The sequence below is a fragment of the Brassica napus genome, chromosome A2 (assembly GCF_020379485.1).
Source record: "Brassica napus cultivar Da-Ae chromosome A2, Da-Ae, whole genome shotgun sequence".
NCBI classification, from domain to species: Eukaryota; Viridiplantae; Streptophyta; class Magnoliopsida; order Brassicales; family Brassicaceae; genus Brassica; species Brassica napus.
The window spans coordinates 23,385,481-23,408,125 of NC_063435.1; the positions used below are offsets into that span (position 1 = coordinate 23,385,481).

The 22,645-nt window shown below is 31.3% G+C and overlaps 2 protein-coding genes and 1 long non-coding RNA gene across 3 annotated transcripts; 2 read left to right on the forward strand and 1 right to left on the reverse strand.

Moving 5' to 3' along the window:
• Positions 1–3,975: 3,975 nt before the first annotated feature.
• Positions 3,976–12,800, forward strand: LOC111214167 (probable xyloglucan endotransglucosylase/hydrolase protein 27). Its single transcript, XM_048743797.1, has 11 exons — positions 3,976–4,326; positions 4,416–4,516; positions 4,642–4,850; positions 5,374–7,956; positions 8,033–11,369; positions 11,471–11,622; positions 11,708–11,765; positions 11,867–11,910; positions 12,003–12,127; positions 12,207–12,395; positions 12,488–12,800. Exons 1-4 carry the CDS (start codon positions 4,143–4,145, stop codon positions 5,879–5,881), a joined length of 1,002 nt encoding a protein of 333 aa, XP_048599754.1. The 5' UTR covers positions 3,976–4,142; the 3' UTR covers positions 5,882–7,956; positions 8,033–11,369; positions 11,471–11,622; positions 11,708–11,765; positions 11,867–11,910; positions 12,003–12,127; positions 12,207–12,395; positions 12,488–12,800.
• On the reverse strand, positions 11,829–12,549 carry LOC125579898. Its single transcript, XR_007317804.1, has 2 exons — positions 12,311–12,549; positions 11,829–12,156 (listed from the first exon to the last, which is right to left on the reverse strand). It is a non-coding gene; the product is annotated as an uncharacterized LOC125579898 (long non-coding RNA).
• Positions 12,801–20,653: 7,853 nt separating the features above from the next.
• On the forward strand, positions 20,654–22,336 carry LOC111212490. The gene is made up of 4 exons (XM_048753272.1): positions 20,654–20,767; positions 20,863–21,039; positions 21,116–21,169; positions 21,264–22,336. Exons 1-4 carry the CDS (start codon positions 20,654–20,656, stop codon positions 21,315–21,317), a joined length of 399 nt encoding a protein of 132 aa, XP_048609229.1. The 3' UTR covers positions 21,318–22,336.
• Positions 22,337–22,645: the final 309 nt, after the last annotated feature.

Genomic DNA, 22,645 nt, shown 5'->3' on the forward strand with positions numbered 1-22,645 from the left:
ATTGGGGCGGCTAATTTTATCTACTCCGTTATGCGCTTTATGGAATCAATACCATTAAAAGGATATCATTCACAAATTATACATTTAATAAAAATTGTAGTTTTATCATTCCCAAATTATACCTTTAATAAAAATTGTAGTTTTTTCAAAAAACCTTTATTTTTATAAATGATTAATATAATTCATTAATGTCATTTAAGTCTTTTGATTTTAAGCTTACAGATGCACCTAAATGATCTATAAATAATGGGCTTATATATATATTTAAAAGATATACTAACCTTATATTTAATATAAATATAAATATATTATGAACTATAAGTAAATTAAGAAACGTGAAAATTATTATTTTTTTAAATATATGTATCAATATTCAAAATAGATCATTTGGATATTATACAGATTTTCAATACAAACCAAAATCCTATATCTTAGCCCATATATCATATACATATTTGAATATTATTTTTTCATGTATAATATCATTTTATACATAATATTCATATGGCAATTACGAGTGTTCAAGAATATTTTAAAAAATATTTTAAAATAAAATTTTAAATCTAAAATAAAAACACAAACTTATAATAGGTTATTAATAACGAAAATAAACCAATATTTTCATATCAATAAGGTTTTTTATATTATCATTTTTTATTTGGATAACATAATAATTTTAATAGCATAATCCCATTACTTTTTTTTTAACTTACTACTATTAATGTTTCTAAACAACAATATATTTATTTTTTGACCACTATCTATGTTTTCAAACAAATATTAAAGGTATTTTCTTTTTTAATAAGATAGGTAGATAAGTCAGTTACTTTTTTTCTTAATTTACTGATATCTTTGTTTTTAAACAGCATTATATTTATTTTTTAACTATTATTCATGTTTCCAAATAAATACTAGAAGTAATTCTAGTTTAATAAGATAGAGATAAAAAACAAGGAGGGAAAAACAAGAGGAGCAAGAAATCATGAAGTGCTTTGCTTCTTACTCATGTGTCCCCGGCAAATAGTCACAGGTGCTGTGTCATCTATATCCACTAAGAGCATCTCCAAACCATAGCTATTTCCACCTCTATAATAGCATTTAGAGGTGAAATTGCTCCAACCCACTTCTATTTCTTCCTCTATAATAAAGATTTCTATTTTTTCCTTTATTTATAGAGGAAAAAATAGCATTTCTCTATTTTTTTACTCTACATTTAGAAATTGCTATTTTAAACGAATATATTGGAGCATATCCCATCTCTATTATAGAGTTCCTCTATTTTAGAGGTGAAAATAACAAAATACATTCGAGATGGTCTAACAACGCTTCACTTTAAAATATACAAACTCTGTGGACAAAAATGTCAATGAATTCTTACAAAAAAAGGAAATAGTATAAATGAATATCTCGCCTCGTGGTGTAATGTAACATTTTTATGAATTGATTCAAATTGTTGTGTTCTTTTTATTTTATTTTTGTTTTTTCACGTGTTGTAGAGGTTTCTTTGAGGAGTTACAAAGTGCACCCCCCCCCCCCCCACCCCCCCTACCAAAAAAAAAAGAAATTCATAATACAAACCGAAAAGAAAAGAATATGAAATTTAGATGTCTATAAAAAGTCGTGGACCAGAGATCGCACCTCGAAGACAAACGGGGTAAATTTTAAGAAAAGGTGAATCATTAGGGTTTAAAAATTATTTTTTAGATTTACGGGGGTCAAAAATAAAAGGTCTATCATTGAATCTTTAGTTTTAAATTATTGAAACTAGATTTTGAGAAAGCGCGGATTTGTTTATTTTTCATTTGTTAATCGAAACTTATTTACAAATTACCATTATTTTTGTTTCGAACTATAACAATTGAGTTTTTTTAGGTTTTTATCATTTGTTTATTTTTCTTCAAAATATAGTATTTGTTGAAAATATGGTAGTTGTTCTATAATAATGTTTGAGTTTTAAGATTTGTTTTCATACCTGACCTAGATTCATAGTTGAACCTATAGACCTGATATATTGTATATAATCCGGTTCGGATTTAATGAAAAATTCATTAATTAAAATTCTGATATAACATAGTAAAAACCCAAAAACTCACTATTAACCTGATACCATTGATCCGGTTACAAAATATCTTATAGTACTTTTAAAAAAATTGATTAAATTACTCATATATTTTTTAATATTACATAAATTAGTGATTCCTTAGAATTTGATAAAAAATTAAAGTCCATTACATTATATTAAAAAATAATGAGTTTATGTTACTTGATATACATATTCAAATCAAAATAATAATTTAAAATTAATTTATATCAAAAATTCATTCAAAAATATACATATATTCAAAAATTGTTTTTTACTAACATATTTTTCAATAACTATAATAAAAATATTTTCAATCTATATAAAAAATACAATACAAAGCCCAATTTCAAACACCAACATAAATTATGGTTTTTATATTTCATATTGAAATTTAAAAATATAATATATATGATTATTTATATGATTGTACGTATAAAATATTATTAATTATAAGATTACTTATTTGATGGTACATATAAAATATGATTAATTATATGATAACACATATTTTTGTAACTTATGATGACACATATAGGATATATAATAGTGATTAGGGGTGTTCGGGTTCGTTTTTGGGTCTGTTTGGGATTTCGTATTTGGTTTAGATCTTTGAAAATTCGGTTCGGATTTGGTTAACCAATTTAAATTATTTTTAAAAATTAAAATTTATTATATGCTTTGATTTTTTAAAATATATAAACAATATAATATATTACATATAAATTTGAATAACATATGTCACAATACCTAACTTAACATATAAATTGGTTTGGTTTAAATATTTGGATATAGAATTAATAATTATTTAAGTATTTTTGGAGTTTTGAGTATATTTTAGCTATTTTAGATATTTACGTTTGATTATTTGTATATATTTTTAAGTATTTAAACGAACTTAAAAGTGTCATGTGTATTCTGGATATTTTTATACATATTAAGTCTAAAAATAATTAATATATATAAGTATATAAATCTATTTTGGATACCCAAAATATTCGGTTCGGATCAGATTAGGTTTCAGTTCTTCAAATACCAAAATTTTAAATAATTTAGATATTTAATTAATTCGGTTCGGATTTGGTACTACTTATTCGGATTGAGATTGGTTTGGTTCTTCGAATTCGAATTTTTTGTCCAATCCTAAATGGTGACATAAAAAAAATAGCATCGTATTTTAAAAAAAACATCCGTGTGGATGCGCGGATCAAAATCTAGTCTAATATTCTCTTGATAGCCTTTCAATGCTTTATAAAAAAAAAAAGAAACTACTCCATATTAGTATTAAGTATATTTTCATTGAAGGTAATAAAGTGAATGTCATAATGTGCACAAAAATAAGCAATTATACTGATGCTTTAGCACATTACTACAAGTACCGAATTTAAATTTCTCAAAAGTACGGTATCCACATTCCACTATTCTAAGGTTATCAACTATATATGACACGGCAGGATCATTATTGCTACTGCGAAACTAAAAGTTGATTTGACCCGAAAATGTCATTTTGTTGATTAATGTGTAAATCTTCGTCTAGCGGTATGATTAAATAAATAAATGATAAATCTCTATAAAAGTTAATTTTCACTTATATAAATTAGATATACCAGTATTACAAAACCAAAAAGAGAAATTAGATATACTAAACAACAAAATATGATTTATTTACGTCCTTAAATGTCTTATTTTAGTTTAAATTTAATAATAAAGCTGAATCGGATAAATTTAGCAATATTATCCAATTATGTCCAAAAGGAAAAAATATTGTAATCATTTAGTTTAGTAATTTATCACGTATTCGAAAAGATCTTTGTCTCCGCGTACAATAAAAACCAAATAAAAGAAATATGGAAAGAAAAATATTTTGAAAAATCGTAAATTCAAAAATATAAACCCAACCCACCCAAAGCCAGATGGAAACCTCATTTTTTTTTTCTCACTAGCCTTCGTCTCCTCTCTCTGTAAACCATTTCCATAGCTTTCCTACGCAAGCTCTTATCTCTTCCTCTCTACTTCACCCAAAAAGGTTTACAGTTCACACACGAAGCGTTAGACACTTAAAATGGAAACTTTGAGTCGTTTCTTAGTGTTCATGTCTCTGTTCTCCGGTTTAGTTTCTGGTTTTACACTGCAAAATCTTCCAATCACATCGTTTGAAGAGAGTTACATGCAACTTTTCGGTGATAAGAATTTGTTTGTTCATAAAGACGGCAAATCTGTCCGGTTAACGCTCGATGAAAGGACCGGTACGGTCTTTAATGCTCCTCTGTTTTCTCGTGTCTTGTTTCTCTATTTCTCGGTTTAGTGATGGTTTAATTTGGTTTTGTTTTGGCAGGTTCTGGGTTTGTCTCAAATGATCTTTATTTACATGGATTCTTCAGTGCTTCAATCAAACTACCTTCTGATTATTCAGCTGGAGTAGTTGTTGCTTTTTATGTAAGTAAAAAAATTATAATAATCTTGTTTCTCATAATATGTTTAATTTTACTATTGATTTTGGGGATTAGCGTCTTAGTAAACTTTATGAATCTTTTTTTTCTTGTGTGATTTGATATTTTCAGATGTCTAATGGAGATACGTATGAGAAGAATCATGATGAGATTGATTTTGAGTTTCTTGGTAACATTAGAGGAAGAGAATGGAGGATTCAGACAAATATTTATGGGAATGGAAGCACTCATTTGGGAAGAGAAGAGAGATGTAATCTCTGGTTTGATCCAACTGAAGATTATCATCAATACAGTATCCTCTGGTCTGATTCTCACATCATGCAAGTTAAATGAAGAAACTATAAAAAATCATTTATCTCCTAGTTGTTCTCTGTGTTTGATTGTCTTAAATAGATAACAAGAAAACCTAAGAATCTTGAAAGGAGGTTAGGTACTTACATTAGATTTAATTTCCTTTGGTGTTCAATAATTTTCTCTTCTATTTAAGGAAACTCAAGTGGGGTTTAATATTTTGAGGGATCTTTTGTTTTTTTTTATGCTCAAATTTCTTCTAGTGGAAAATTTTGTGATGCTTGGACATCATTTGCTTTTGGACTGTTCTGTTCTTGTCAATTTCAAGCTTGTGAGCCCCCCAAAAATGGTTTACAGCTTTCGATCCTTGGCATCAAGAAAGACCCCATACAGAGTAGTGTTTTTCTTTAGGAGTCCAATCCAAGTTGAGAAGCTTTACTTAGTTCATCAAAAGCAGGAATATTAACGCCAGAAATGTTTTCTTTTTAGGTTAATGTTTTTATCTTTATGGATAACTAACCTTTTCAGCTTATTTTATTTGTGGTTATGCAGATTCTACGTGGACAATGTTCCAATCCGAGAGGTGAAGCGAACATCAACAATGGGCGGTGACTTCCCGTCGAAGCCAATGTCTCTCTACACAACAATATGGGATGGTTCTAAATGGGCAACTAACGGTGGCAAGTACGGTGTAAACTACAAATATGCCCCTTACATCGCACGGTTCTCTGACCTAGTCCTGCATGGCTGCGCTGTGGACCCGATCGAGCAGTTTCCCAAGTGCGACGAAGGGGCCATCGAGTATATCCGTGCGGCCCAGGAGATTAGCCTGTCAGAAAGGGCTAAAATGGAGGTTTTTAGGCGTAAACACATGACTTACTCGTATTGCTATGATCGGACCAGGTACAAGGTTTCTTTGCCGGAGTGCGTTGTGAATCCAGCAGAGGCTCAGCGGCTTAGGGTTTATGATCCAGTCACGTTTGGTGGGATTCCGAGGCGCCACCGCAGCGGAAAGCACCGGAGCAAGAGAAGCCGTACGGATGGAACAGTGTCGATATGATTAATTGTACATTGTCATTATATTATGGTGTTGGTTTGGAGGGGGGGGGGGGGGGGGGGGGTGGGGGTCTATAATAAGTCATTTTATTGGTATACTCTTGTTACAATGCATTAGTCACAGTTGCTTGGAGAGGGGAAGTTTTGTTCATTTCTTGCTTGTATCTATGTTATCTATAATAATAAAATAGAGTTTTCTCTCACCTCAGTCCTCCACATCAGTTTTCAGCATAGGGCAAACTCTGCCATCTGTCACCTTAAAAAACCAAGCTATTCTTTTACGTTCTAACAATCCTTCGAAAACCATTATGGGCTCTGCCACCCATTTCTGTTTGGACTTCTAAAATTTTTTTTTTAATCCAGGCTCAATGTTTTCGTGGGTAGGAGCACAAAATAAAGCTCGGCGTAGACAATGACACTATCCCTTGACGGAGGGCCCCTCCGTCAACATTCCTATAACGCTTTCTGTAACCTTTCCGTTTCTATTTATTTGCTCCTTAAATCGGACATTAACATTCTTCATATGTAACCACAGGCTGAAGGTATTCTATATATTTCGTTCATGGGTGATTATCAAAATTATTATTCAAAAGGTGAAAATTCTTCTGATTAGCCAGTCTGCGAGCTCATCTGCTTCTTCTTAGGGGAAATAAGGAGACCAGAGCAGCTCCTATCACACACCAAGTAATCCGTCTGCAAGTCATGCACCCTCCTATAATCCTCATGGCAATCTCAGAAGAATCTTGAGAGAAAGTATTCACGGATGGGTGATCCATCGATGAGGTTTGAATCACACGAACTTTTTTTGTCTTAGTGTGTGAGAGTTTATGTCTATATTGGTGTTTTGTTTGATTTTCTTTTTCTTGGCAAGTTACTTCTGCTCTTTCACATACTGGTTTGGAGTCGTCGAATCTAATTGTTGGTATTGATGTCAACAAGAGCAACGAGTGGACAGGTAAGACAAGTTATGATCTTTATGTATAGCCAATCTTCAAGTCTAGACTGTAAGTAAATGCTGCTCTGATCTAAAAGCTGACTGGTGATTTGATTTAGGGGCGAGATTATTTGGTAGGAAGAGCCTGCAATACATTGGAACAACTCCAAACCCTTATCAGCAAGCTATTTTCATCGTTGGAAAGACTTTATAGATTAACGATGAAGATACTTTGATTCCATGTTATGGATTCGGAGATGGTAATAACCTCAAAGATCTGGTCTTTCATCATTAAACTGCTAAGTTTGTTGTTTGGTCTGTGGTTACAGAAAAGTTAGTTTTTTTGGTTTTGACTTTGCAGCTACAACCCATGATGTCCTTAGTTTCAATTCTAATAATACATATTTTGTAACAGGTTTGAAGTTCTCATCAGAGGTATTAACCTCCAGCTGCGCCTTGCAGTTTGACTGATATAAAGAAACTGTTTTCTACTTCTGTGTTCTTACACTTACTCTACTTTTTCTTGATTTTTTTTCTGGTTTTGTAACAGATCCGACATCTTTTGCACCCATCATCGAAAGAGCCATGAGATTGTGGAAGAAAATGGAGGCCAGTACCATGTTCTTCTCATAATCTCTGATGGACAGATAAAGAAAGCTGTGTTGGAACTGGAACTTAAGTTTGGTTATAAACATTCCCATATATTTATACAGTTACTTTATGGAGATTCCCATACTCTCCTCACTATATATACACTTTCATTGTGACCTCCCCGTTTCCATGCTCACCGCCAATTACTTATCAATTGAAACTTTCAGATAAGCTCTTCAAAACTGGCAACTTTCCAGCTACACTTTTCCGAGTTGAAGACATGCCGGTGTAAGGATATTGTTCAGATGAGACTTTTCCGTTATGGGCGTCTCAGAATGTGAAGAAAGGAGGTCAAATGATGGGCTTGGAGATGGTACTGCTTGAATCCTAAGTTGGTCGGAGGTACTGGTTTTTTCGATTGACTCTGATCCATTAATTAACTCCACTTAAGAATACTCTTTAAAAGGTGCTCTTCCTAAAAGCTACGTCTAGAAGACTAGAACACATTTCTGTTCTGACAAAGACTCTGTTGTATGCCTTACCATTTTTGAAAGGTAAAAAATAAACAACAGTTTCGTTACAAACGATTCATGTTTTGCTTATCACCCTCTTAAACATTTCAATCAACAGGAAAGGTGTTATGGATGTGGCCACTTCCACAAGGCCGACAAAGTATGCAGGTTTTCATAAACTAGAAACGGTTACGGTGGCATGGCTTAATACATATGTCCTCAACTTTGACCCACAAGTTCAGTCTGAAACTTGTGTCCTCTATTACTGGATCATCTCTGTTTACTGAAACGCTTATCAATATCTTACGCTAATAGTATTGTAACCAGAAACGGGTAGAGCTACACCTCCTGCTCGAAATGCTCAAGAAAGCTTTAACGTGGATCCTCATCATTTACATGTACAGCATGCCATAAAGAAAACGCAGTAGGGGTCCTGAGGTGATTGATCTTTAAAACAGTTATCACATATTTAAAATTTCTATGCTTAGCAGTGTTTTACCAACCACCACTGAACAATGTCAATGTTGTTCCTTATGCAGGTACCGTGTCCAGTTCTCAGTCTCAGATGGCTCAGAATCAGCTGTCTTTGTCGCATTTGATGGACCAAAAGCTAAATTTGTTCTCTCCTTATTTTTTTTAACTGTTTACACTGATATTGATCATGCGCAGGGGGTGATAATAATATTGGTGATGATATGCCTGGAGCAGAAACTGTTTCCTCTAACAGTGTCATGCATTATGAACATGTGTCTGGTGGATTCACTGCTGAGGGTGCACAACTTGAGGAGGAAGGACACACTGGAAAACAACCACGCCAAGCTTAGCTTCTCAGCTTATGGAGTGGAAAAGACCCAATGCTCACAATTTCTAACCCATTCGAATTTATCGTTTCTCAAGTTTCAAAAAATTCTCAAGGATTTCATTTTTTTTTTCTTGAGACCTTTTGTTGTTGGTTTTTTCATTTTCTTTGCTTGCTTTCTACGTAACTAATTGGGTCCACTCCTTATTAAAAAAACATACTTTCACTTTTGGCAGCTTCTATTTGTTAACTAAATTGTGATTCATCCAACCATCCAAAATAATTACAAAACTAGCACCTCCTTACTTTGCCTACGAGCTTGACACCGTATTGATATACGAAACAACATCAGCACTCGGTTATGATTTCATGAATATCAATGTGATGACAATCAGCATGAATATCAATGCGATGACAACCAGGTTTTCAAATTAATCGTAGTTTTATACTTTTATCATATACAAAGGAGAGTTACATGACCCAACATGTAAGGAAGTGTAGCTCATTTCAACGATCATAAGAACAAATTCCATCAGGTGAGAATTGAACTTGACAAATCCTTAAAGGGACCCAAACAATAAACACTGTCAGATGCAATCTTTTGAAATCCGACCCGGACATTGAACCGGATGACTTACCGGATCATCGGGTATTGGGTCGACCACGGGCACACCGCGGGTCAATAAATTAATTAAATAATAACATATTAGCTATTAAAAATATAATACATATTTTATGTTTTAAGAATATTGTTGACAAAAATATATATTTAGAAAACACTTAACTTTTCTTATTTTTATTTTCATCTAACATACAAAATATTAAAATATAATTCAGTCTCTTTAACCATTTTTGTAAAAAGTTAGACGTTATGACATCTAATAAAAAATACCAAAACTTGAAATTCATAAATATTTAAATGTGACATGTGAATAGTAAAATTAAATTTTTTAAAAAAGTTAAATATTAAAATGTAATAATAGATTATTGATAACAAAAATAAACTAATACCGACCAAATCACAACAACTAATTTTGGTTCTCTTTATCACCGTTCATTTCATTTTTTTCAAATGGCATAGATCTTCATTAGAATCTTAAAAAAAAACATAAATTAAATAGTGTAAATGAGATTCACGAAAAAAATGATCAAAAAAAGAAGGAGATACATAGTTGACATCCGGCAGGAGAAAAAGATATTAGTATAATCTGAAAATCTTACTTTTTAATTTGAATAAAAAAATTAAATAGCATAATTAAGAAAATTTTAAAATAAATAAAAGTTACTTATTGATTTAACCAGTGGTTCAACTGGTTGTCGGGTTCCGGTTTTAGTGGTTTTTTGCGAGTTTTACTGGATTTTTAAATAATAGATTTTTCATAAAATCCAAACCAAATTATATTCGGGTCAACGGGTTTACCGGTTCAACCGCAGATCCGGGTCAGATTTCAAAACACTGGTCTGATGTGAAAATTGTTGTCGAAGTTCAGGGTCAGTTGGTTCTCTTTTTTTTTTTTGCTCTGTCATGGGTTACCTCACGGGGAGAACTATGGATACAAATGGTGTTACTAATATTGTCTACAATGATATTTTCACCAACCTCCAAACTCAATAGGCAATAACTAGCTCTCATAACTTGCTCCACCAACTAAATACTTGCATATACCAATGACTCGCAATTGATCTTGTCTCAGGTGAGCACTACTATTAACTGCACATTCCCGGAGATCTTACGTAGAATAGCAGCGAACTGGATGGTGGTTGGACACCAACAGCTACTAACTTTGCAAGGCTACACCATTTTTAAAATTACTGTCCGTTTATGTCACGGACCATCAGATACTATTCTCCACTTCCTATCTATAAATTAAAACAATTTGTGTTGCCCGAACTCCAATATCAACAAAAACATAAGCATCAGTTATTACCTGATAGTCACAGTTAGAGGCTCACCTCAAAATTTTAACCCCTTCCCTGTTCAAACTCTCTGAACCCTATGAGTGTACACCTACAGACGGCCCACGGCTATTGACGACCACAACGCAAAAAGTGTCCCATAATGCCTAAATACGTGATTCCCTGACACAAGACGCTTATTTACTTCTACGTATAAATATCTTACCCCTCCAAAGTGATGATTATCACGAATTCATTCCTCATTCAACCACATCCCTTGCAACTACTAATCCTTTTACAAATAACACAATGTCATGCCATACAATTGTTACTCACACTAGATAGCATCATACACAAACTTTCGTTACCGATATCCCGCGCGTAGCGCGGGCACACCCCTAGTTATATATAAAACACAGTTCTCTGACTTCTCTCACTCCTCAGACCTTCACGTCACCCGACAGCTAGATAAGTCACTTCCTCTCATATCAACACGTGGCGCCTGTACACGAAACACATCGTTTCATTAAGACGGGAATCGTGATGGACTTTTGTACTCCTTCTCCGCTATTACCAGAGATTGCCATCGTGAAAAATCTCTTCCTAGGGTTTTCACGACATCGATTGCTCTTCTCTTAATCAACCCAAACACCACAGTTACAGATCCATCGCTTAAATGTCTCTTTAATCCATCAACCATGATCAGATCTTCAATGCGAATCTCTCTTCTCTAGGACAGTCTATTTGTTAGTATAAATAAGTATGCTTTTCTCCTCTAGAATCCCTTAATTTTCTTCTTCCCTTTCTGATTTTCCATGATTTCATCAACTTATCTTCAATTTTATCGGCGTCGTCGACAAGTTCCGGAAGCAATCAGAGCGGTTCGGCACCGAGATCTTCACGGAAACAGTCACCAAGGTCGATTTCTCCTCGAGGCCGTTCAAGCTCTTCACGGATTTGAGAACTGTGCTCGCCGACGCCGTCATCATCTCCACCGGAGCTGTCGCGAAACGGTTGTTCTAATTTCCATTAAATGATACAAGTTCTTATTAGGTTTTCTAATAAAGTTTAGATCATTTATTCGTTTATGATTTGCAGGACCCTCCAGTTCCTATGCTAAAATATACAAATTTGGATGTAATTAGAGTCTTAGTTGGTAAGCAATCCAACACTCAATGTATTTTTATGTCTATAGGCTCTTCTTATATGATGTTTCAGATATCTTAAAAATAAATGTTTTCTTTTATATATGTGCAGATTTAAAAAACCATACGATTCTCATATATAACAAAGCCTCAGAGGTAATAAATTGACATCAACTCCTTACTGCGTTTCATGTTCTCTTTTTAGAAGTTACTAAAGGACATTTTTTGGTGGTCTTTTATATGATTAGTTATTTGCAAGACATGGTTTGATGGTTATGGTGAACTCAGTATGACTGCAACATAGAACAAGCCGTTGGTGGGGTGTTAAACAAAAGTTCAGAACTCATCAGTCCGTATAACAACTTGCTTAGCTGTAGGTTCTTTTCTCGAAAGCAAACTCCTCTGTTCATCATCATTAAAGTATATTAACATTTGAAACTTTCCCTTTTAAGGTGGGATTGTTATAAAGATGGTTGTTGAAGGTGAGTAACCATATGTTAGATGGGAGAAGAAGCGAATAAGCAAGTCAGAGTTGGATGGGTTTCCTTTAATTTACCTTTTATTGATGGAGATGGCATGAACAACGGAAGAAACTCACAAAAAGTCATCTGGTTGTCATTCAATTGGCTGCAAAAGGAAAAGTAAGAGAATACTTTTGTACTAAGCTTAGACATACCTAATATCTCTAGACTGATTTTTCTTATATTTATCTTACGACGTTACTGTCCTACAGGTTCAAGTACATGAGAGGATGTGGAGAACAATACAATTAATCCAACAATTGGCAGAAGAACTTTCAATCAATAGACTGAAACCCGAAAGGAAGAGAAGCAGCTCCTTCTTTTTCTTCATGTGCCTTTGCAGCATGATGATTTAGTGTAGCTTTGTCAGCAGATGTCGCTCTTAATTTGCGATGAACTCTACGTTGAGTGCCGAAGCCAAAAGAAGATATAAATGCTGGGAGTATTTGTAATTTTTTAATAACTAATCTTGGTTAACACTTACACCTGAGAGGTACCTGTAATAGAAAGTTGTTTTTCATGATAGCTGTGTGATCGTGTACTATTACCGCAAGCCATGGAATTGGTTTAACCAAACCGGGTTTAACATCGGTTAAACCGTTCCTAAAACGAGTACAGTTTGAGAATACTATAATGTAAATAAATACAAATCCAAATTATTGTAACTAACCAGAAGAGCATATAAGAATACATATTCTGACAAACTATAGAAATAATATAAATGAATTATAATACATTTTTAAGGGCACCAATGTAAATATAATACATTTTTAAGGTTTCTCTTTTTATTTGCTTCCCTTTTAATAATAAGGGGATATTCTTTAGTCGGCATGAAACTGATAAAACGTAAGAACTATATGATATGCATTGTCTGATTGTGTTTTCATTTGATACTCTTAGGAAAATATTTTAGGGGGTGTTATTGGTTCTATGATTTTAATGGATTTGAAAATCCAAGCAAAATCTAGTGTTATTGGTTCTATGATTTTAAAATCTGTATTCAAATTCATTGTTATTGGTTCTATGATTTTAAAATAGATTTCAAAATTAGGTGTTATTCAATAGTAAGGATTTGATTAAGCATTTGATTTGAATTTGGATTTGAATAGATTTATAAGTGTTTTAGAGAGTAAAATACAAAGAAACAAATATTGTGTTATAGCTTGTTATTTTGAATGGATTTGTCTTATAAATTTTTCTCTAACAAAAAATGTTCAATATCTCACGTATACAACAAAAATTTCAAATAAGCCATGGCACTTTCATCATGCAATATTCTATTATAACACCAACTTCTATTGAAACATGACAAGCACATGTGTCTTGCATACAAACATATTAGATGCACTAAGCACATGTAACTAATATTACGATGCACTAAGCACACACATATTTTTTTTACTTTTTAATTGAATGTAAAGTCTGTGTAAATAATTTTCTTCGAAAGTTTTATAGAACAAATAATTTTACTGAAGAAAAAGAGTCTAAGGATGTAGAAAATGTCGAAGAAGTTAATAACAATGATGAAGAAATTCTTGTAACTTAGGATCAGCAAAGAGAACATGCCAATCAAGTGAGGCCACAATAACAACAGATATGTGGAGAGCTTTTATAAACGTATGAAATATGAATGTGTTTTACTTTTTATATACTTGGTTTTATTATAAAGCTGAATTTATTGCAAATCCATTTGATTGATTTTAATAATCCATTTATTTTGATTTTGAATTCCGTATGTTTGATTTCGAAATCTATATGTTTGATTTAAGAATCAACGGATTTCTTAAATCCTAGAAGAATTCTCAAATCCATTAAAATCATAGAACCAATAACCCCTACTTAATATTCAGTTTCTCCATGAAAGTTGTTCCACGATCCAATTAATTTGCCAACGTTAGTTTTGGACATCTCATTTTGGTCATAGCATTTTTTGTTTTAATTCATTTATTTTCACACAGACAGGACTTCTCAGCATGCTTTTGAAAACAGCCACACCCACCTTAGCAATTTACTATTATTGCCACTGGACCGAGATTTCCACATTTAATTGTCGATCCCTTTGCTTAATGGTATATAACAAAGTTTTCTGCTAAATTAGATTACTATTTACGCCTTCACATAATCTCATTCTTAATTTCATGAACATGTTATTAGACACTGCATCTCTTATCTCCTATTTATTATTATCAACTTAATATTAGACACATCATCTCCTATCACACAGAAAGTTGAACGAAGATATGAACAATTTAAGTCTTCTCTATTATGACTTTGTTGATGTACCTGCAGAATAACATATGACTTTTGTCTTGGAAAATAAGTAGAGTCAAATATTAGTTGTAAATTGTAAAACCTGCAAATTATGTGAAATCATGTTCTTAATATATCATAGTTACTAATAAAATCCAATTGTTCCCATTTTACTTTGACCAATCTAAATGAGAAACGTAATATATATCACATAAATTAAAATATTAAACAATGTGGAAAATAGAAGATAGTAACGAAATATTAAATTGTGTTCGTAATTTGTATAATCGAGGTAAAAAGTAAAATATAACATACCAATTCATAATTGTGGTGGAATCTTTGCGATTTAAACTATTATGAAGGTGATATATGATTGATATTAGTTATATTTTTATGTTTGATTTGTCCTCCATGCAAATTTTGGTCTTCATTTTAGTCAATATCATATTGTATATGGAAATCCTTGATTGCAAGTTTGCAACCATTAAATTTAGTCGTTGTATGCAATTGATTGCAGACACTACAAATCGATTCCTTGCTATGATATTTGAATATAGTCCTAAAATAGAACTATGCGGTATTTATTAATTGGGACATTTGCTAAAACCAACCCAAATATTCAAGTCAAATGTAAAAGTGTACCCCACTTTCAGTCAAATGCAAAACCAACCTAAAGGAGTAGTGAAAGTACTATTTCACCCTTATGACCAAACAAAAAACATAAATGTATTTTACGTTTCTATCCTTTGGAAGTCTACACGTAATAAAAGAAGTCTACATATATATAGACTTCCTACGAAGTCTACTTTATAGACTTGTTTTGTAGTCTACACTCTAATTTGGTCTACTAATTTAATTTTGAAAATGTATAAAAATAATTATTGTGATATTTTTAATTAATCATCAATATAATGGATAATATGAAGTAAATAAATTAAAATTTCATATAATCGAACAATTTTGAAGAATATATACTAATTTGGTTATCATGTGCTAGACTATGTTCATAGTTTAGAAACAAAAGGTTCTAACATGTTATGTCTTTTAGTAGTTGATTTCATAGGGTTAGATTTTAGATTTTGTTTTTTTTTTGTTTTATTAACTTAAATCTGCATATTAATGTTTAGTAGTTTATATTTTGTATAAATGAGACTTTTTGATTATCAAGCAAAACATTTAGGGTTTGATATTTGTGGTTTAGGGTTTCGTAGACCTACAATAAAGTCTATTTATCTGAAGACGTCTTTTTCAGTCTATATTTTTCAATTTGTTTTACAAAAAATCATTATATTTAAACTAAGTTAAGTTCCTTAAGAATAAAAAAGTGAAATCATATACTATAACTATTAAAAAATAAAGAAATAAATTTAATAAATCATATATTAAAATTATTAAAATAATAAAGAATAAACAACAATAATTAAATTATTATAGTAGACTTCCAAAAAGGTCTACTATGTTATAGTAAGATCTACTCCAAAATTTTAATTTTAGTAGACTTCAAACGAAGTCTACAGTATCGTAAATTTTAACCTAGTTACATTTTTGTCTCCCTATATAAACAAAATTTATTCAATCTCTCTCTAAAGTGGCTGCACAAGTTCTTAAAACTCTCTCCCTTCTCTCTAAAACTTTCTCTCTTCTCTCTAAAATTCTCTCAATTGTTTCTAAATCTCTCTCATTATCTTCTTTCTCTCTAAAATTTTCTCAAGTCTTTCTCACAATATTTTCTTGTCATTTTAGATATTATGATTCATGGTTTTCATCTTCTCCTTTAAAAAATGTAAGTTTTAGATCTATAGATTTTAAATGTGTATTTTATGTTTATTTCTCACAATATTATCTTTTTTTGGTAGGTATTATCACTCATGGATTTCATCATCTCCTCTAAAAATGTAAGTTTTAGATTAATAGATTTTAAATATGTATTTACATGTTTATATTCAAATAAATTTATAGATCAAGCTCTCTACATTAATTTGCTACTAGTTTACCTTATAAATTATATTATGTAAAGTATTTTCAGATTTAAAATTATTTTCACATTTCAAAATATATAGATTTTTTCAGATCTGAAAATTATCAGACAGTGTAGACTTCTAAAGAAGTTTACTAAAGCTTGCAGACTTCATATGAAGTTTACTAAACCATAAAGTTTAAGCAGACTTCATTGGAAGTCTACAAAAATATGACTTTAATTTTTTTTCTATGTTTTTTAATAATTTATCTTATTTTGCAGGTATTTTCTTCCATAGTTGTTCTCTTCTCCTCCTAGAAATGTAAGGTTTACATCTATAGATTTAAAATATGTGTTCTAGTATTTATATTCAAATAAAGTTACATATTAAAATTCATATTAATATGTCTTTAATTTATAACTATTTTGTCTATTAAATCATATTTTTAAAAGTTTTTTAGATTTAAACTTATTTCATATTTTTAATGTATTATTTTTCAGATCTATTTTTTTTGATAGAGTAGACTTCATTTGAAATCTACTTAAAACTTACGGCTGGTAGACTTCAAATGAAGTCTACTAGCCTTGAATTTTAAGCAAATTTCATTAGAAGTTTACTCAAATATGATTTTAATTTTTATCTTATTTTTTAAAATTTTATTTTATTTTGCAGGTATTCTCTTCCAATATTTTCAAATCATCTTCCCAAAAATGTAAGCTTTCCATATATTCATTATAAGATATTTTGTGTTTATAATGAACTAAATTTATAGATTCATACATTATCTTTTTGCTTTGTTACAAGGATGACAAAAAACCATTTTTGAAATATTTTCCAGAACAAAGTATTTTCAAATTTTCTAAATGCACACTTTTAAATATGAAAATTTTCCATTAGTGTAGACTTCAACTAAAGTCTACTAAACAATAACTTTACGTAGACTTAATAAAAAGTCTACTAAAATATGATTTTATTTTTTATCTTATGTTTTTCTCATAACTCTATCTTATTTGGCAGGTACTTTTTCCAAGACTTTATTTGAAGCATCAAGATTATGAAAAATCAAACATACTCAAGAATAATTTTTAATATATTGCTCTGTAATAACTTTCATAATAAAATATTAATTTTTAAATAATTTTTTAATGCATAATCTATAAACATTGTATTCATTTTTAGTTGTTTTCACTTGTATGATATTATTAATTTTTTGTTAGATATCAATTTTTTCACAAGATCTAACCAACCAAACAAGTAAAACCACCATAAGCTAAAATAATAACTAACACACATGTGAGAAGAAGAAAATCTATACAAAATTTTCCCAAAAATTTTCAAGAATAATACTAATCAAAACAATTTGCAATAAGTATCAAGTGTATAATTATAACACATTAAATTGTGAAATTCATCCAAGACCATTAAAATTTTACTAACATACACTGTAAAATAATTAAATCATGAAAAAATATGATGAATAATACACAAATACACTTTTAATAGAATTTACGACGTAGACTTCAACTGCAGTCTACATTTGTAGATTTACAAAAACGTCTACACTTATTATTTAACATATAGTCAATCCAAATTTTTTTAGTGTATTGGCGCAGGCTTGATACACAAAGGCGTACAAAGTGTGTCTTAGATAACTCGATCAAGTTCCGTACTTGTCGATTATTCGTGACAGGCATAAGAGGAGTATATTCCTATTCGGAGTCATTTGTTTTAAATGATGTTTGGTAAGGAATAGGTTAGCACCATCTTCTCAATTTTGTTGTCCAGATCATAATCTTCTTGTGTCATTTCAAGAAGTTTACCATGTGTACAGCCATCATGCACAAGGAACATTCTTCAACCTTTCCGATTCTTCATCTTTTCGAATATTTTGTCACCCAAAATGTCTTTGGCCCATACTTCACACTCGCTCTAAGTTTCCAACCACATCCTTGAACACGACACTTAGCCACATACAGAGTTTTTGTTGTCTTATATGCTGAAAATGTAAAATTATATTCCACAGTCACCGACTTCAGCTTTGAAACAAGCTCAGCCTTACTAGCAAAACTATAAACGAAGACTTAGAAATACGTCTACAATTATTAGCTAACAACATTGTCAAATCAAATGAATTATACCTTCATAATTATAAAAAAAAAATTATTTTCAAAATCACTCAAACCCATTAGGATTAACTAACACACACTGTCAAACAAAAAAACTAGAAAAAATTTAATGAATAATACACAAATTCACATTTTTATAGATTTTTCTATGAAGACTTAATATTTAGTCTCTGAAGATGTTGACGTTCTTTTCAGTTTACAGACGTAGACTGTCAAATAGGTCTACTCTTTGGGTTGGTTTTTGCAATTGACCATTTTACGGGTTGCTTTCTATAGTTGAATAAAAGTTGTAATTTTGTACATGTAGACTTTCATTTCAGTCTACAATTTAAAAAGGTTACTTTTTGCAATTGACCAGAATTCATCCAAGATTTGACTTTCAGAACTAGACTTCATATGCAGTCTACATGTTTGAATTTTTTTGAAAGAGGTTAGTTTTGCAATTGACCAAGTTTGACTTCAAATCAGTAGATTAAAATGAACGTCTACGGGTGTGTAGACTTCTTGTGAAGTCTACTCTCAAATCCGACGGGTTGGTTTTGCATTTGACCAAAATAAAAAAGTAGACTTTATACGCAGTCTACATTTTTTTTTTAAGATAAGAAGACTGCATATGAAGTCTACAATTTAATAAATTTTTGATTGCTTTTTAAACTTTTTGGTCAAACACAAAACTAACCTATTCCACGAAGTCAAAGTTTTGGTCAAATGCAAAACTGACCTTTTATAGACTTTGTTGGCAGTCTACATTTTGTAGACTTCCGTTGAAGTCTATTTTGAAAAGTCAAAAGTTCGGTCAAATGAAAAACTAACCTCTTTTAGGTAGACGTCTTAGTAAGTCTACCGAAAGTTTTATTTTTGTTGTCAAAGGTAAAGACGGAGACTACTGGGGAAGTCTGCGTTAGAAAAAAAATTTGTCTGCTCAATTGCAAAACTAACCCGTGCGTTGACAAATAGACTGCATCGTAAGTCTCCACGGAGGCGTAGACATACAAAACAGTCTACCGTCGCGACACAGATCTGAAAAAGAACGAAAACCATGTAAATAGTTACATTTTTCATGTGTAAAGCTTGTTTCCAACCTTTTCAACCGTCCAAACTCCAAATATGAGCAAAAAGAAGCATCTTTAACGATTCACTAATGAAGAAACTCGAAAATATGAAGTTTGTGATTATGAAAATGATAGTTATGAGAGTTTTTTAGATGGAAATGTAGAGGAGATGAGAGAAAATGAAGTTTTTTGGGTTATAATGAGAAAAAAGTGGTTGAAAATTGAATTCTAGAGCTTTAGAGCTCAAAAATGGTGGTTCATGGTGGTTGGAAAAATTGATGATGATGGCATTTTTGTAAATAAGAAGAAATGGTTAGGGTGTATTTGATTTTTTGTTAATTTCGAAATTAATAAAAAAATAAATAAAAATGGCAATTTTGTGAATAATTTAAAAACATAAGGATAGTATGGAAATTTTATTGATGAATAGTATGGACAAAAAAAAAAGGGTTGGTTTTGGATTTGACTTGAAAATATGGGTTGGTTTTGAAAAACACCCTTATTAATTTCCAAATACTGAAAACATTTGATTATCTCTTTACAGCGGATTGCCAATTAGATTGATTGAGCGTATATTATATATACCAAAGGCATTTGTCCTGGAATTTTTAATTGCGAATTTTGGTAATTAATTTATAAGGTCTTCAATGCGGATTGCCAATTAGTTTGAATAATTGCATATTCAATTGCCAATCGCATTTATTTCCGGAAATTTTCAACTTATATAAATACATAAGTTCGGACTGCTTACAACATACCAATATTTTCTACTATATTCCTGCTCACTAAATTTATTCCTGCTCTCTAAGTTTATGATGGACTCGATGTGAATGTTTTCAGGCACAGTTACTTTTGCGTGAAATGCAATTTGCATGACCCCCAACTTATTCCAAGGTTATTATTTATAATCTGATTATAATTCTATTTATAATTTTGCTTTTGACGACATGTACACAAGTAATGGCTATTCATATATTGTAGGTATAAGTTACATGTGGTTGTGCTCGATCATACAAGTGACACCAAAGTTCCTACTTTTTGATAATCTAGCAAATCAGCTCTTACATCAGCCTTGCCTTGAGCTCACCGGACTCATATCCGACGAGGTTTGCTTATAAATCTCTTTTATAACTTTTTAAATAATTCATTTGAGTTTTGAACGACTGATGTAAGAATGGCCTTTTCTACTTTTCTTATGGAGATCCAAGAACCATATCTTTTGCCCGGTGCTATCAACAATTTGGTTGGTAAAACTTTTCTTTTCAAGATATCGATTGAGCGGAAAAACTATTTGTACAAGCATGAAACTTACAAGGTGCTGAAGATTATCACAAACACTGAGATGATTTCTGAGTTTGAAGTGACTAATTCGCCTACGGTTAGTAATTACATATATCGCCATGATTTATAATTAATGATCTACTAAATTTTATATAATCTTATCTGACTGACAGGGGAGTGAAAATATTGCTGCTATTGATAACAGTATTGTGTCTTATGCACCAGAGGTAAATGCGACTTTCAGTCAACATTATAACATGGTTTTCAACTTAACTCAGAGATAATTAATTTCTATAATTGTCACCTTTTTTGTATATTCAGGGGTCGATGATGTTGCGTGGCTGTCCATCTGGTGAGTCTGACTCAAAGAGTTGAACTCCAGCTAAAAGAGCTGGGGCACCAGTGATTAATCTGGAGGAAACATTTGATCAGACTTCTGTTACTCGCACTCATTGTCCAGTGAAGATCAAGAAGGAGAAGAAAGATAAAAGTGGCTAAAGGGAATCATTGAAGTATAAGAGAGTAGAGGATTATTTTTTTCTAAAACTTGCTTGAATTATTGGTTTCTGTTTTTTCTTTCAGTCAGCACTTTATTTTATTTAAATTTCTGAGCTGTTTCCCAGCGAGCTTATTGTCTACTTTTAATTAATATATATATAAAGCCTCTACTCTCATTTTATGGGTATTTAATCTAAGTTATAAGTTGTTCTACTCAGTTTTTAGATAGACTATCTTAACGTGCCATCCTTTGGGAAATTAATTGGGGTGTTGGTAATTTACAGTTCTAATTCTTGAAAACCATAGTAGGTGATTTAACATTTGTTTATGGTGACATTATTTTTTCGAATCATGATCAGGTGGATTCAAGCACGTGAAAACCATTGATGGATTTTCGAAAATTTTATTTGAGCCTGATGATGTTCCAGAGATTCAGTCTTTCAGAATGAGGTAATAAAATTTGATTGTTGAATAGGGAACTCACTTTACTTTATATTTATGCTCACTTATTTTCTCTATTTTTTTTATAGGATCCCATACTATGGATACTGAAGAAAAGAATCATGGCAATGACATGGTTTTAATATTTTATTTTTATGTCGTCGTTTAATTATGTTTTGTTGCTTTCGTATTTTACGTTCCTCTCCTCCTTATGTTTTTTTTATTTATTTTAAACTCTACATTTTTAATATCTTTTTCTATGCTTTGTTTTATTAACCACAGAAACGATCTATACTGTTACCAATAGCAAAGACTCAAACAATTATGAAATCGCTCGATACTAACCTTATGTAAACACCAAGAAGTTAAATTTGCCTGAGATGCATTGTTAGCAACTGCTTTCCCCCCCAAAAATCTTAAGCGTTTCTTGATCTGACCCCACGCATATATCCAATTTGTAGACAAATAAGGCTGACTGCATTTGGAAATATATCAATTACTGTTAAAATTAGATGTTCTTATCTTTATTAACTTCAGAGAGAAAGGCAAAAGTAATAAGTACTTAGTTTGGATTTCTAATATCAAATTTAGAACCTGAATATCTTCAACAATTCTGATTGTAACCTTCTAACTATTCCGTTACTTGATCAGAGTGTAAGCAAGTTGGTAAAACCTTCTCCAAACCTAAATACGAATATATTTCAGTTGCTGTTATATCAATAACAACAAGAAAAGAAGCCAATCAAATAGGAAGAAATAATTTC